Below are 17,610 nucleotides of genomic sequence, written 5' to 3' on the forward strand. Positions count from 1 at the left end.
TTACTATGGAAACTCCAAGAATTTCTGGTTGAGTGCTTAATAGTCTAAATATCACCCATGGGATGATCTGTGTTTGCAAGCAAGTCATTTATGACTCTCAGTTACTAGCACTTTTTCTAGTGCATGTTCCGAGATGCTGACAGTATTTGGACTAATCATTCCCAGGTACATTACTATTTTTCTGTCATGAATAGCTAGGGTTGCATTTTACTTGTTGCCTGCTGCTTCTGAGAGATTTTGTTATTCTTTTGACAGTGCTTACAAATTAATTCACAATGTTTCATAATGCAGCCTCAAGAAGATGAGGACTTAATGGCTAATGCAAGTGGGGTGGAGTAGGTAAAATTGTAACTTTATAAACATATTGAAACTTGAAAGTAGAGAAAACAGTTTATTTAACCTTACAATAAATTTTGCAAAATAGAATGTCTTTGATTATCATATTTTAACCTGAAGGATTTTTTTCTTTTCATTTTATAAAAGATGGAAACACTGTTTGCAATGATATGGACACAGAAATACTATTTACTATGTTTTATTTTCTACAATCTGGTTAAAAGTAGCATGCAAGTAATTGAATAAAAATACTTGTATATATGACTTATTTTGAAATAACAATTATATCAGCAATGGATAAAAATCTTTCAGTGAAAATTTAAATGTAAGTATGGCAAAAAGAAAACAATTTTTGACCTGAAAAAAATGTTTGTTTCCCTGTTATTCTTCACATATTCTATTCATTTCATACTGTAATAGCTCCAAAAATATTTTCATACATTTTTAAACTGCTTTTATATAGTTAAATCACTTTAACAAAAGAAGGACATGAATAATTAAGAATGCTGGATTGCTTGCAGGGAGAATCTCTATTTACACAGGCTAGCCCATACTGCTCAGCACTCTGATGAAACCCAGCTGACTTCTACATACGTCTGGTACCAGATGGTACATATTGCATGCTTGACCATGGATTTCTATCAGGTTGAGTGTTTTCCCTCAACTTAACTAACCACATGAAGGCATATTTTGCACCACATCTGGTCATTCTTGTGCTTTCTAAATAACAACCTTTTGTAAAAATATGCACACATTTCCTTAAGGTTGCCAAGTGCATGCTAAATGTTAACAAACAGAATGGATAATATGCAGATTGACTTTTTTTTAAGACGTATCCTAAATTTAAAGAGCTATCATGATGCAATTCCTGTAATAATGGCCCATAGAAGGGAACTGCAGACTCTGAGGCATCTCACTCCAGTGAGATCTCCGCAGCCACTCGAAGGCAGTTGTACATCTCCTGTGGCAGGTCAGCCCGAGTGAGATTGTTTCCATCCAGGCGTAAATGTGTGATCTTGGAATATGTCAGTGGTCCAACAACCTTACAGAAGCTGCTCAATGGGAACTCTGAAAAAAAGGGTACACGAGTGAGAAAAAACATGAAGAATTAGGACAAATAGAACTTGGAAAATGTAGCCTTCTTGAGGAGTCCGTTCCTCCATCTCAGTGAAAAACCTTTTCCTAAATAACCAATCTGAACCCCCGGTGAAATTTTTTCAATATTTAATGTGTTTTCACTGATAAAATTCCCTGTTAGTTTACTGCAACTTGAGAGGTCTGTATTATAGAATCATAGAGTCTTCTGAGTTGAAAGGGATTCTTGAAGGTCATCTATTCCAGCTCCCCTGAAATGAGCAGGAAATGATCACCTACAGCTGATCAGGGTGCTCAGAGCAACATTCAGCCTGATCTTGGATGTCTCCCAAGGATAGATCATCCACCATTCCTCTGGGCAATGTGTTCCAGTGCCTCACAAACCTTACTGTAAAATCTTCTTTATATTCAATGTAAATCTCCTTTCTTTTAGTTTGAAACAATTTCCCCTTGTCAGAAGTGTTGAAGGGGTTCCTCACTCTAGCTGTGAGAAGTTCAGAATTTAAGAATTTCAGACTCAGGCTGGCACTTAGAAGGGAACAGAAAAGTGAAAAAGAGAAAGAATCAGTACAGTCTGGGATGCAGAGGGAATAATCTCTTACGTTGAGTGCATTATGATGGAAATGTGAAACAGTGCTACGTAATATTTTGAATAAAGTTTCTGGAACAACTGAAGCTGTGATTTGGCCTTACCCATAAGAACAGGCAGTCGACAGAGTCTCTCTGTTAAGTATTGTTTTCTGAACATTGATTTACTATTTTCAAAATGTAATTTGGCCTATGAGCAAGGAAGGAATTACGCTGAAATTGTATGGCTGAACCTTTCTAGAATAGCAGGCTTTCAAAGTAAGTAAACGTAAAAAATATTTGAAAAATTTTTGTATTTATTGCAATTTATGTATCATGCTATATATATAGACTCCATCCAGTTGAAACACAGCAGACCTTGAATGAAGTTGGTATCTTATGAACAGTATTAACTGGAAAAAACAAACAAACAAAACAAAAAACAAACAAACAAAAAAAAAACAGAAAAATTCTGTGTTCAATATAAATAAGCACACATATACAAGGGATGATCCAAAAGTAATGCCTCCCATTTTATTATTTTGGCTAAAGACATCAGAGGCAGATGTTGGTGGTACAGCAATAGAGGTTGAACTTTCCCAACAATATTCCATTACATTGTGTTGCCGTGCAACATATGGCAGCAGAGGGGCAGTCTGACATAATGGCATCTGACATGGAAGTGTGGATGAAGTAAAGGGGTGCCACTGAATTCCTCTATGCAGTAAACATTGAACCCACTGACATTTGTCAAAGTTTGCTGAATGTTAATGGATACCAAACAGTGGATGTGAGCACAGTGAGGCTGAGGGTGGTCCATTTCAGCAGTGGTAACAGCAACTGTGGGTCACCTCCACTGGTATAGACTTTTACAAGCGTTCCACTCAGGCTCTTGTTCATCTCTTGAAAAAACTGCACAGTTAGTGGTGGTGACTATGCTGAAAAATAGTGTTTTGTAGCTGAGAATCTTCTCTGTCAAATGGCTTTATTCTGCCCTTTGTATGTGTTGTAGTTTTCATGAAATTAAATAAGAGGCATTACTTTCAAAGCAACCGACATATGTATCATGCAAAAAAGGTCAATTCGCAAGACCTTTGCAAATAAGCCTAGTACCCATTATATGCACACTGTGTAATTCTACAAAGATGGTCCTTCATTCCTATCTGTGTTCACTTTGATTCATACAATACTGAAGAAGAAATCTGAGAGTCTTCTTACAGCTTTTGTAATCAATTAAATGCTATAAAATGCTTTCATGTTGCAGAGGACTGCAACTCATAATTTGCGAAAAACAAATATAGGGTTCTCAAAATCAGAAACCCTTTTGACTACCAGTGGGCTTTTGAAAACAGCAGCTTTTATATCTTTGCTGTATGACTATTTATGACTATATCTTGTATGTCTATATATCTATGTATGACTATATCTTTGCTGTATGACATTTGAGAAAACATGTTGTACTAAAGGAGATGGAGGGTCTTTCACTTTAAGTTGAATTCTTCCAGAACTAACATTACAGTAATGTGCTTTCATTGATTAAATGAACTAGTGTGAACTAGGTATAAGTGTATATTTGTCCATAAAGGCAGATCTTTAAAGAATGACAGTCTAGGTAATGTTTTAGAGATAGTAGAGGTAGAGATATGATGTTGAATAGTAAAACTGTGTGTATCTTCCATAAGTTTTAAATGAGGATTAAGGAAATGTGTTTCAAAAATGTTCGATTTTGTACACCAGTTAGACACTAAATTCAAAACAATTTCCTAGATTTTGTGCATTGTACAACCCTGTTTTGGAAAGATGAGAGCTAAAGATAATGCCTATTTATTTTCATGGAAATTGCAACAGGTGAGAGATGAAAGATGTTCTTGATGGCACAGTCATTGGACAGTCAAAATCATAATATTAATAATATTAAGTCTGCAGATCAATTCTAATATTCTTCCAGTTTAGAATGTATCAGTTCTAGTGAACTGTCAATTCTTGTGGGATATAACCATATAAAATAAGATATAGGATTAGATCTGTATGGTATTTATTGTATGCAAACATAAATTTGCTTGGCCTACAGACTATACCGTTAATTATTTACATCCAGATCTTTCCAGGTAATTTGGTGTAATTTGTAAAGATTTTAATAAATACAAATTCTAATATAGATTTCTTTTTCCTTTTCTTATCATTCATGGAAAATAAAATGGCATGGTAATTACACATTCGTTGAAGGCCACGCATATAAAAGCTTTCTGAATTTCCTTTTTCATGTTTTTTCTTATTGTTACTTCTGAGTTCAAGGTCATACATTTGGTTGAAATATAAGCTATGTACATGTAATTTGGGTACTCAGAATATTTAAACCTTATACATGTAAATCATAAAGTTTATCACTGCTACTAAAATATCTAGCTGTGCAGACTGCTTGTGAGATTGGAACCACTTTGGAAATAGATTCTGATTTAGTCTTTACTGAAGTCAAAGGAACTGTCATGAAGTTCAGTGGTATTGGGTTTCATTACTCAGTGCAAAATGCATTTTTTTCATGTGGGTATCAATTTATTATACAGTTCGTAGAATTTCAGCTGTTAGAAGCATATTAAAAATATCTGGATTCTAATTATTGTCTACAATGCAAAAAGATTAGACAAGTGGGACTTGGACTGCATCTGATATTCTGTTATCTAGATGTTCTGCATGGGAACCTCAATCAAAGAGACTGAAGCACTGAAACATCACTAGTTTACTTCCCCCTTCATTACAGTGATCAGTGTTGCAGATATTCCTGTTAAAAATGTTTCTGAATTAATAATATCCATGTTCAGAGGCAATGAAACTTGAATTTTGCCACCAGTGTGACATTCGTATTTTGCCAACAAAGAATTCCTGCTTGAATCTGACACAGAGATAGTTACAAAGATTGGATAAAAGTTGGATTTTCATCTGAACAGCTATTTTCTCACTAAATGTGTCTGTCCCCTTAAGAAATTTTGCTATTTTAACAAATAATCAGAATATAATAAATATATATATAAAGGAGTACAATAAAAAGGAATATATATCAAAAGGAGCAGATTCATCTTCTGCTCTCATCGATGGACCAAAATAGAAGCATACATACATTTATTTTCTACACAAAATTCTTTTTGTTTATTTTACTGTATGCTAAGCAAAGGTATATCACTTTTTAAATCAGGAGCACAAGCAGCTTCAAGCTGAGGAAAACTAACTATGCTAAGACTTCTTGTTAAGGCATGCAATACAGCAGAAAAGCTTACTGGGATCAGCAGCTCTCATCATCCTTGCTGGCTTGTAAGCCGATAGTAAGCATATTTGAGTCATTTCTGCACAGACCATTGTAAAAAAACACTCTGAGATTGGTGTGGTTTTCCAGATAGAAGACCACAAAGCATCTTACAACTAGCTATGCTTAGAGTAATTAAATCCATGGAACAGCTACTGATCCAGCCAATGAACTGCAGCAAAATGCAGCCAGAACTGCAGCAGAAAGCTGGGTCCAAATGCAAGATCGTGCACCTGGGTCAAGGCAACCACCATTACAAATACAAGCTGGAGGATGAAAGGATTGAGTGCAGCCCTGCCAAAAAAAAAAACAAACTGGGGTTACTGGTGGTTGGCAAACTGGACATGAGCCAACAATGTGCCCTCGCAGCTCAGAAAGACAACTATAACCCAGACTGCATTAAAAGAAGCATGGCCAGCTCAACCAGCACGTTGAGGAAGGTGATCCTGCCTCCCTGCTCAACACTGGAGAGGTCTCACCTGGAGGACTGCATCCAGATGTGGAGTACTCAGTACTGTTGGAGTGTGTCCAGAGAAGGGCCACAAAAATGATCAAAGGGATGGAACACCTCTTCTATGAGGACAGGATGAGAGAGCTGGTGCTCTTCAGCCTGGGCGAGAGAAAGCTGCAAGGTAACCTGATAGCAGCCTTTCAGTATCTAAAGGGAAGCTACAGGAAAGAACGGGACAGATTCCTAACAGGGTCTTCTGTGATAGAGCAAGGGGAAATGGTTCCAAGCTCCAAGAGGGTAGATTTAGGTTTGATATAAGGAAAATATCTTTTATAGTGAGTGTGGTGAGGCACTGGAATAGGTTGCTCAGTTATGTAGTTGATGCCCCATCCCTGGAGACTTTCAAAGTGAGGCTAGATAAGGCCCTGGGCAACCTTGTCTAGCTGTGGTGTCCCTGTTCATTGCAGGGGAGCTGGACTACATGGCCTTCAGAGGTCCCTTCCAACTCTAATAATTTCATTATTCTATGAGAATGTGTCTTTGACTGTTCTCTGAAAACTTTTCAAGTTCCACTTGTTATGCTCCATTCCTACAATATCTTCTTGCTAGTGCTTCAGGTGGAAGCACTTCTTTTCTTAATCTTTTGCAAATTAAATATGGGCCTTTGAACTCTCTTCTTGTATCACTGATTCTCTTTGATGTTTATACCTGCAGAGGGTTTTTTGCCTTGAATAATCAATAATAAAAAAAAACTATAAATACATACATAAACCTAAAGGCATCTTAAAGCATAGGAGCAAACAATTGTTACTACAAAGCACAAAATTTCACCCTGATATTACTAAAAAAGATATTAAGAAAACAAACAAACAACAACAACAACAGAAAAAATAAACAGAAACTCCAATCTTCTCCATTCTGGGCTTGAGACAGGAATAGGGCAAAGACTTATAAACTCATCATGGTCCCATACTAGCTTGGAAATCCAACTTGTTCAAATACAGGTGATGGGGCATACTGTTGATACCTAACATGGACTTCACACATGCTTCAGTTTATTAGTAGAGATCAAAGGAGTTCTTCTGAATTTGTCTTTATTCCAGTTTGCTATCCTACTTGTTAGCCTGTTCCTCCTCCTCTCACAGTGGGATGAAGACAGAACACACTGAAATGAAACTGATTCTGTTTCAAATCTTTTGGAGGGTACATTCATCAGCTTTTGTTCACCAAGCTCAAAGTCACTCACATGAGGATATTTTCCTAATACATAATTTTTTAGATATGTCAATGCATAATTTCTCCATCAAATCAAAACAAAACTCGGGGACAATGATTTAAAGAAATATTTCCTTTCTTTCTAGTAATATGAAATGGCGTAGGGCTTTTTCTCAGACAAATGTTAATTTATAGCCCTCAGTGTACTGAAAAAGAGAAATGACAGCAAATGAAAAACTAAATAAGTGAAAATTTTAAGCTATGCAAGTATAATCTAAGAAATTACGCCTTTTGAATTGAGTAACCTTTCAGGACAAGCTATCACTACATATAATAGAGAAGTTTCCTTCTCACATAATATCAGCATTATGGGCCATTGTATGGAAGGGAAGCTTTCCTTGTTTACCTTCAACCTTACATAAATCTCAGGAAAACAAGAATATTTTATTAAAAAGCAACTGGTCATTTGTTTGAGGGTCAAAGATCAGTCAACTGAATTTTTAGAAAGACTTAGCACTCAGACATGAAGGTCAGATCTAATGAGAAAAGAATTGCAAAGGGTTTGCTCACTCTGCATCAGCTATCTTCTTAAACCAAAATGCCCCACATTGTTAATTTGCATATTAGGGAACATAATATTGTGCCTTTGAAATTAGATAGTCAAAGAAATTTGTCTTCTACACTTTCTTATTCAGCCAAAAGAACAAATCAGAGATCTCTTGCATCATTCCATATGGTAGCAATGAAAGTGTAGCAGTAGCCAGTGCATTCACACCTCACTCCATCAGCTTCTCCACTAACTAGAGTTCTGGAAACATTGCTTTCACTGAAAAAGTAAATTGCTGTCACCGTTGCTCAGAAGACCTTGGAAATGTGAGTGGAAAGCAAACTTGGTACCTGGGTCTCTTGAAAAAGGCTCAGAACAGCTGGTCTAAGCATTGAAAACTGCCTCATTTATCATAGGAGAAATTAAAAATCATCAGCTCTTTCAGGAACAGAAGAGTATCTGAATGAGCACTATAGGTTGCTATACTTGCTATTTCATTGGGAAGCATTAATTTTTTGTTTTCCTTCATCAAAACAAGGAAATGAGATAGAGGAAAAAAAATCAAAATATTGAGGAACATGTGAAACATGGTAAACTAAAAAAAAAAAAAATAAATTGTTGCCCTATGCCTGGTATGATATGCATTAAAATATTTTGTTGCAATTCTGTATAAAGAAAAATTAAATCTTTTAGCTAACAGTGATATCCTAGAGACCTGATGGCTACAGGTAAACAGGAGGAGTTTCTGATTTAGTTAATATTAGTTAGCAGGTTGATGTAAGCCCTCAGCAGAAACACAGTTGTTTTTGACCATACTGCCTCTCCATGAGAGGTCTCTGCTTACAGAAGTGTAGCTGGAGAGTGTCTGATGGGAAGGTGAGACCTGCTCACTTCCATAGTATCTCTCCCTCCTACCCCAGGATTAAGGCAGTCTTGTCTCAGTAGAAACCTCCACAATCTCATACAAGGTGGGGTTACTGACTTCAGAAGGAATTTCTGTTCAAATCTTGTTTAAATGGAGACAAGCTTGATACCTGATCATATGATGTGGAAAACAGGAATGGAAAGAAGAAACAATGGGGCAGCTCTTAGGATTTCAAGATGGATTTGGAAATATACTGCCTGTAAGGGGGAAGATAAGGAAGGGAGGAAATAAATAAAACCAATAACTGCTAGTTTGTGTATTTTTCACTCTGCTTTGTACCTTATGGATTACCTGTCCTCCCCTCCAGTACTTTCACTGAAAGGTTATACATACTGTAGTGAGATTCTGTTATCTTTTGTTGACTTACAAATTCTGAGTATCTTTCACTCTGATTCAACTCTTTCCAGAGTTGCTTTTTTTTTTTTTCTGAATTGTATAAGTACCCTCCATTGATTTCAATGCATTTATTTTAATTTATGTGAGATGAGGATTTGACCATTAATAACCACAGTTGAAAGAAAGCAGAATTTTCTGCCTTCAAACAGGTAGCTAAATATCTGTCTTTTAATATTAATATGAGGAGCAGTCAGAGAAATGTCAGTGTGCTAACAGGTTAGCCAGTACCATTTCTTCAGACTGTTTGAACAACAATTCCAGATACTTGCACAAGCCATTACTTTCTGGACTGTGTTAAATGTTATTGAAAACATGCAATTTTAACTCACTGTTAATTTTGTTGACTTGGAGGTAGAAGTTTTCAAGATTCTCACTGACAGTTGGAATACTCTTCAGTTGATTGAAGGACAGATCCAATTCGACCAATGATGTGATATTGAAGACATTGCCTGGTATTCCAGAATCTGTTAATTTATTGTGGGATAAACGTAAATATTGCAGGGTTTTAAAACCTTGGAAGTACTCATCAGGAATATTGGAGATCTGGTTATTGTCAAAATACAGCATGAGTAAGGAGTGAGGCAGTCCTGTTGGTAGCTTTGTAAGTTGATTGAAGCTTAAGTCTAGATACAAAAGTGAATTCAGACCTTTAAATGCCCCAGAAATAGATTCTGCTTTCAGCTGGTTGTTCTGGAGATGAATGACAGTTAGATTTACCAGCCCCTCAAGTGCACCAGGATTGACTTTTGTGATCTTGTTGTGACTTAATTGCAGGTCATCCAGAGTTTTGGGGAGTGGTCCAACAGCTTCAGTCAAATTGTTGTAGTTAATGTGAAGTTTCTTCAGATTCTTTAGTTTAGAGAAGACTCTTCCCTTAATTTTTGAATTTTCCAGATGATTGTGATCTAGGATGAGCCACTGCAGGTCTGTTACATTATCAAATGTGTTCTCTTCAATGGCCTCAATCATATTGTTTCGAAGATAAAGGTACTTTATTCCACTTGGTACAATTGGAATGGTTTTCAGTTTAAGATTGTCACAATACATTGCAGTAGGATAGCTTAAAGGACAATTACATTCTGGGGCACAGACTGCTGTGGATGGCCCAAAAGGATCATAACCATAATCATCTGCAGGACCATAGTCATATTGGCAAAAAATGCCACTAATCAATATTAGAAAGATGGGTAGAGAGTTTAAAGTCATCATTTCAATGTGTCTTGTCTCTGTATAGTGGAGGAGAATAAAAAAAGTTACAATTCTGATTTTCTATTTTTTCTTCAATACTTGAAATTTTAATATAGCAAGATTATGATTCAACACTAATTAACACTTCCTATATAAAGCTATTAATTAATTAAAAATACAATGTTTGTTAGCAATGCAGTGTTACTATTACAGTTTTACAGCACTTATTTTATTATAATCTGCCTTTGTAATGTGAATCTGCAGGCCATTCTGCTGCTGCAAGTAATGCATTTTAAAAATTATCCTGTAGCAATTCATTAAATTGCAAGAAGGATGGTAAAGTCCAAGTCTTCTAACCTTGGAACACAAGTTTCCAGTTTTGCTGAAGGTCATGTTCAGAGACAGTTTTGCCATTTAAATTCTATCAAGCTTTCGTTGCTACACCTAATATGTTAAAGTACCTTATACTTAAATAATATGTGATGGCTTAATTTAGTTTCAGAAAACTAAATTAAGGAAAGTTACAAACTCAGAGTGATGGTCTGCTATATAGTGTGTTGTTAAGATGCCAGTAGCTTGAGATATCTTCTTCCATATTCCATATTAAAGAACAAACTCATAAAAACAGCACATGTTCTCCTGGACCTGTCAAACAGCACTGCATATGTGTACATGTGTGTACTCTAATACAGGTCACATTGGATTTGAAATGACAGCTCTTCACATAGTGCAAATGTTCTTTCAGAATTGATATATGACAATGAGAGTGCTAATTACTCTACATAAACAGATCAATAAGCACTTGCTTTACAGTTGTCCTTCTAGATCATATACAGCAAAAAGATGTTTAAGACATTTGGGGATGTTTTGTTGTGATACAGTGTGAGTCATCTCACATTACTTTTCAAGGACATGCTTTACTAATTAGATGCTTCACAAGATACAACTCTACTAATATCTCAAAATCCGCATAAACTAGTATCTTGCAGATATTTCTTATTACCTAGATAAATGCTGAGTTGAAAAGATCAGTTTAGCATCACTGAAGTTGATGAGCTTACTTTGATTTTCACCATGAACAAATACTCAGCTACTGTTCAGAGTGAGAAAATTCAGAAAATCCTTAGAACCCTCTTGTTCTCAAATAATTTCAGACAGCCTGTGCATCATTTAAACAGATCACCAGACATTCTCAGACTTAGGCAATCTTCCAGCAAAGTAAGTCAGTCTTCTTGTTAGCACTATTTTGTGATGGAGTTCCTAAAGCTAAAATGCAAGGCCATAGCTTGAAAGTCATCTTCAACTAAATTTCCTTGCTTTTACTGAGTTGATAAAAGCCACATCACAGTTTAATCAACTAGAGTAACTTTAATTAGGGCCTACTGATTTTGTGTAATGGAAGGAATTTTTTAAAAATTTTCTCTTGTCCAGTCAATCACACACGAAGCCTCACTGCTGGATATTAAGCTGCTGTCTTTTGAACAAGGACTAGCATTGTATGTCTTTTACCATGGTGTTGGCTCTGCTTTAGCTAATGACAAACTGTTGGATAGAGAATTATTGAAATATGAGTTATCAGTGTAATTCTCTTTGTCTGTTCTTCATTACTGTATGAGATGAGAACACGTAGGGGACTTTAAGTCCCCTGCTGGTATGAAGAAGTATAGCTACTCTGAAAGGAGAGAAGTTACAGCAATGCAGTCTGGTTGGAAATCTGCTCCTGTTTTGATACTAAACATTAAAGGTGAAGAACTAAGTGCTTTTTATTCAAAATATATGACGTAGTGAACCTCTTGGACTACACTCTGTGACCTCACAATGACATTTTTACACATCCTCATCATTTCATAGTGTTACTGGTAATGTAGAATAAACATCCCATTTTAAATTCAACTTCTATTCTTCTTGTGGTTTCCAGTTATATTCAACATGCTTATCTTTATTACTCATATGAGAGGCAGACACTTAAAGAGTGTACAATGTTTAACTACCATGAAAACATTCGAGTTAGATAAAAAATTTTTGAATGATTTTACCAATAAGATTTTAAAATTTAAATGACAGTTCCCTAGTGAAAAGTCATATGTGGACATATGTGACATGAAATAGCACAGTAACACGAATTTTTGGTGTTGTTATATTTTATTTGTTGTTTTGCATTCTATGTGGTTCTCTGTCAGAAGTGTAAAATGTAAATAGATGATATGCACATGCTCGGTTGTTACACTGAACTATATACATTCAAAAGATACCATCAGCATACATTCTTAGATCTTATAACACAAGCATGCTTGAACTAATTGCCTGTGTTTGTTCTACTCAATTATGCTGTTAAATACCTGTGTAAACATTTGTGAAGTTGCTCAGGCAGCATGCCAAAACACACCAAATGACAAATTCACAAACTGGGGAAAATGCTTACTACAGTGGAGTAGACAAACTATTCAAATTATTTTGGAGCCTATACTGCTTTAATTCCAAAGCTGTGAAACAAGGTATATGAAAGTTTATTATTCAAACAGCATTAATCTAAATATGCCTTAATTCTGCAGCTTATTGTTTCACGCAGTTTGCATAAGAGTTCATATTAAAAGAAGGTTCAATAGTATATACAAAATTAGCTTTAAAATTATCCAAACTTTTTCAACATGCCTATAGTTTTCCTCTCTTTGTTTACTTGATTAATTATTTAAATGTTTGAATACCTTGCCTTTTTATAAAACTAAGAAAGAAAATTTAACAAATGGAGTTCTATGAAGCTATTACCAAGAGAGGAATTAGTAGTTTTTAAAATAAATTCTTTGTGCTGTACATCAACTCTTCTCTTGAAGCAGAACAAAACACTTTGAAAAAGTGCAGCATTGATGCACAAAACATGTGAGGCTGTTTCAAGGAAGCTAAAAAAGTAAATGCACTAAACGACTGCTGATTTGTATTCAATTTACAAATTGGCAAACTTATCTTGACATGTTTTCACATTCCCATTACAGCTACATTTAAATAGCTGAACATTACAGTTAAAACATGCAGCAGCACTTACCTTACTGCCTTGAAGCTGCTTTCCTTAATTCCCAGAGCAGATGCAATAAGGGACTGTATCGACCAATATATGCTGTAAACAGTGACAGGAGGTAAAAGTCTGCCAGATCCTCTGTGTTACAAGAGGAAAAAAAAAAAAGACCCTGAAAAAAAAACCCTAGTCACGCTGTTCTCTGAAGCTGCTATGTCATCATGGTGATCTTGTGGTGTGGCATGTACGAAAATGCAGCTCTCTTAATGAAGTGCAGGTGGATACCACATTTTGTACAAGGACAACCCATCTGCTGTTCCTGTGGGATGAGAGAATGATAAGTGTTTCACAAATCCGAAAAAGTTTAGATCATTAGCCATGGCGTTATGCAAAGATTTTTTGTATTTCAGAAGAACATTTTCCTTTATAAAACAAATTATAAACAGACTTTTGTTTTCCAACTTATTTTATACTGCTAGACATGAGTTAACAAATAGCACTCAGACCTCAATGCTGCTGTACTTCTTTAGCCAAGTGACTCATTCTTTTCTCTTTTTTTAACTATCGTATGTCCACAATAAAATATGCTTAATAAAACTTTTAGCTTAAGGACAGGAACAAAAGTGTCAGGATTATCTTTGAATTACATCATTTCACCCAACATAAGATATTGAGTTCAAAGCTTCTTCCACAAAGTGTAGTAATTTACTTGGTCTGTAACTTTTCTTTGGTGTTTAAATGCATGCCTGTTTAGTATAAACACATCCACAGGAATGCTTTTTGTGTGTGTGTGTGTGTGTGTGTTGTATTTTTTCCCCAGCAGTTACTGTAAACTCACTTTATAAATTTGTTCATTTTTGCACTTACGGTTTTCTCCTGCTTTTCAGAATCTGGAACTACTCAGCTTTACATTGTCTCTTTCTTATTCCATGGATGTAGTTCAAGAATGTATCTTACAGCTTGGATGAGAATGCTATTTTCACAGGGAAATGCCAAAAAATAATGCACTGAGACAGTAACTGTTTAAAGTGGATCTTACTGTTTCTGTGAGAATCTCCCCTTATCTCTAGTAGTAGGGGTAGATGTCTTCCCATTTTATGAGATGCAACCTCTCTGTTCTAAAGCCGGATGGGACAAATGTGAAATGAGCATATTGAAAGAATACAGAAGCCAGTTTAAATAATCTTACATGTTTAATTACATTTAACCATAACTGCTGTTGATACAAGAGTGCAAACATTCTTGTTTTCAGCTCTGTTTATTTATTTATTTATTTTGTCTGGTGCCGCCTGTACAGAATAAATGATTTCTTTCAGAACTTCTTGCAATCCATTCCTTTGCACTTCTTTGACTCAACAAGTTTTGATTTAACTCGCACACCCATGAAAGCAACAAGATTGCCTACTTCTAGGCAGAAAAGCCACAGAACAGGATGTAGATAGGCTGGAGAATCAAGTGGCCTCGCACTGCAGAGGAACCCAGTCATGGGCTTTCACCAAGAGCTGCTACTGCTACATCTGGGCCTTCATGCCAGCGGGTCACTGGTGGCAGAGATAGGTCAGGCATAATTCAGTGCCCTTCACAAAGAGTGAGAAAGATGCCCCATGATTGCAAATCCCTGGGCTTCAAATTCCTGTACTTCTGTCATAACACAATTAACAAACAAAACTACTCAAGACAGAGTGCCAAATGCCAGTGCAGCCCTGAGAGAGTGAATTTAATTGTTTTGATATTCTAACACCGTGCCTGTCACCCTGGCATCGGAGAACTATTTACATGTTAGAAAACAGAGGCTGATGACAGACTATAATTACACATCCTGAGTGATGCAGATCAGCTAAATGGTTAAGAGTGTTTGAAATCTTCAAAATTGCCATAATGAATTAAGCTAAGTAGGTGAAATATGCATGGAATAAGGACTGGAAATGTACAAGTGGACAAAGCTGTTGTTGTCCTGCGCATGGACAAATGGAGACCAGATGGAGTTTCTCATTCTCAGTATGATACTTCTCTGAAAATTATTTCATTAGTTTCAGTTGACCAAAGAAAACTTAAGCTGTAGTCTTGATTGCAAAGGGGAAAAAAAGCAAGAGTATTCGGAAAACAATCTAATTGAAACAAAGAAAGGATTCTGACTACAGAAAAAGAATATCTCAGAATGCCCTTTAAAGTGGCCCTGTGGTTTGCTGTGGGGAAGAAGGTACAGGAAAGAAGGTGATCAACACAGCACGACAGTTGTAAAGATAACTCAAAAATCCACAGGGATTTGTATTCTCTGATTAAAAACCTTTTTGAAAGACAAGCACACAATTGTATAAAAATTAATATATATTTTGATCTTTCAATAAAAGACATGATTTTACTTTTGCAGTACAAACAGAATTATATATTGCTGGGAATACAAGATAGTGAAGGCTCAAAGTGTTTTTGGCAAAGGTATATCGATGTACTCGATGTTTATTACTCCAATTTATCTAGGTTCAGTCTTCATCCCTTTTCTCATTCTATAAACGGAAATACAAAACTTAGTGGGTAGAAACATCTTCTTAAACAAATGTGATGATATTTTACAATTAACCACTTACAATTAATCCATTTTGTAAAAACTTGGGTTATATATAGTTCAGCTAAGAATTTTCATTCATATAGCTCCCACTTTGCTGACTATTTTACATTAGCTATGTAAATTGCACATTCAAGATAAAGAAAATATGCCTTCCAAGAGTAAGATAGAGAAGAATTTTCCTTTACTTCAATAAGATTTTTGCTTTCTCTCCACTCTGATATTAATGCTGTTCCTTCAGCATCTTTTTATATGAAGGCTTAATTGATTTAGGAAACACACACCTCATAAACCTACATCTGGGGGAGTGCATTTCAGATGATGAAGATATGGTTTCTTATGCAACAGAGTGGGAAAACAGGTGGGTGATTCCTTTGCTCAGGGTCTTTTTTCTTTTTTCTGACTCCTCTCCTTTCCCCCCCCTCCCGCCCAGTTTTCAAAAGCTTTTAAACCACTTGTGAGCGTAGTTTACCTAATTTCCAAGGAATCCACAAAATAATGAGTAAATTCATCCACAGCATCTAATTTGATTATAAATATGCTTCTTACCTGATAGTTTAAGAATATGCATGTATTTCACAGATCTACAGCAGCTGTTCTTCTAATAAAGCCATCTTGTGGGTTTTTTTTTCTTTCTGCATTTAATTGTGGGCTTTATTTCTTATTTATTTTTCATAAATGGGGTCAAATATGATTAAAACCTACTATCACGTATTTCTCTTTAATTTGTGTTATGTGAACAGAAATTTTCCTTTTATTTTCCTTTTATCCTTTATTTCAAGGCTCTTTTCTTGTTAATTATTATTTTCAGATATGGAGATGGCCAAGAAGTCTGGTAGGTCTTAGTGAAAGAATCTGAAATCAGAACTCACTGTGAGCTTATCACTTTGCTTTAAGTCAGATCTAGCTTTCAAGTATTTTGAGTTAAAATGCCCCTGTTCTCACTCTTCAGCCATCAGTCATATCCCTTCTGCCTTATCTCTCTCCAGTAAAAATATCTGCTTAATAGCTTCTACATACTTCTTCATGAACTTCTCTTAATCTGTTTGTTATCTCTTTTCTCTCCTAAAAGTTCAATGCACTGAAACCTAGTAGATACTACCGAAGACAGACGTTTCCTTTTAGACTTAAAATGCACACATCTGATATTAATTATGAATAAATTTCAATTCTATAAGTACTTATTCAAAAACAAGTATAATTTCCCTAAGATCTAAAAGATTTGAGTGCCCAAAGTTAAAAATAGGGTGTCATAGAAGTGTATAGCTTCAGATAAAATACTTGGGAAGCTTTTCAAATTACCACGTAAATGGAGTAATAGATTTTCACACTATTAACTCAAAATTAAATGTTACTCTCAAGAGGAGATGAAGGCAAATTTGTATTAATGGGTTTCTTTTACAGCAGCAGAATGTAAAGAAATATCCATTGAGAGAAAACATCATTCCATGGATACTACCACACAAGCCACTTAATTATAGATAGGTGCTATGCTGTTTGTGTGATGTTTTCCACATCTCTGTGTAGTAATTATACAGCCTGTTAGCTTATATTTAGTGAATGAACAAAAATATGATATTGGTTCAAACTTCCAGTTATACTTTGTTAAATGTTTTTGCAAAGTCCTGCAGCATTTTGAAAGTATTGCTTAAAGCTGACTCATATCAAATGAGTTCCACTAAAAACAATTCAGTTCCAGATTCTGAAGGCTGTAGGTGCTTATTATTTCTTCATCTGAAAATTCTCTTTCATCCAAATAGAAATTTTATTTATTCAGCTTCTACACCGCACTTACACATTAAATGGAAATTGTTAGCACACATACTATAAGCATTACAAAATTTGTGGTGATCCAAATCCTTTTTTTCCTTTCTCCTAAAAAGGAAATAACAGCTTTGGAAATTTACAAAAATGGTACTAGTGGTACAACATATTAGCAGACCACAACAGATATTTTAGTTGAGTATGTATCTTTGTTTTTGTGGTTCTGAGAAATTACTTACTGTTTTGCTTCAGACT

General features: G+C 35.5%; 1 protein-coding gene across 1 annotated transcript; it reads right to left on the reverse strand.

Moving 5' to 3' along the window:
* Positions 1-378: 378 nt before the first annotated feature.
* LUM (lumican) lies at positions 379-13,350 on the reverse strand. Its single transcript, XM_048934658.1, has 3 exons — positions 13,059-13,350; positions 9,160-10,056; positions 379-1,404 (listed from the first exon to the last, which is right to left on the reverse strand). Exons 2-3 carry the CDS (start codon positions 10,037-10,039, stop codon positions 1,250-1,252), a joined length of 1,035 nt encoding a protein of 344 aa, XP_048790615.1. The 5' UTR covers positions 10,040-10,056; positions 13,059-13,350; the 3' UTR covers positions 379-1,249.
* Between the last annotated feature and the right edge of the window lie 4,260 nt (positions 13,351-17,610).

This window comes from Lagopus muta, chromosome 1, assembly GCF_023343835.1.
Source record: "Lagopus muta isolate bLagMut1 chromosome 1, bLagMut1 primary, whole genome shotgun sequence".
Lineage (NCBI taxonomy): Eukaryota > Metazoa > Chordata > Aves > Galliformes > Phasianidae > Lagopus > Lagopus muta.

What these genes read in the sequence shown, in the direction of transcription:
- LUM (XM_048934658.1), bottom strand. Translation starts at nt 10,039, where the DNA reads ATGATGACTTTAAACTCTCTACCCATCTTTCTAATATTGATTAGTGGC. An exon ending in CCAAGTCAACAAAATTAACA is followed by an intron (nt 1,405 to 9,159) that starts GTGAGTTAAAAT and finishes CCTTTTTTTCAG; the next exon opens with AGTTCCCATTGAGCAGCTTC.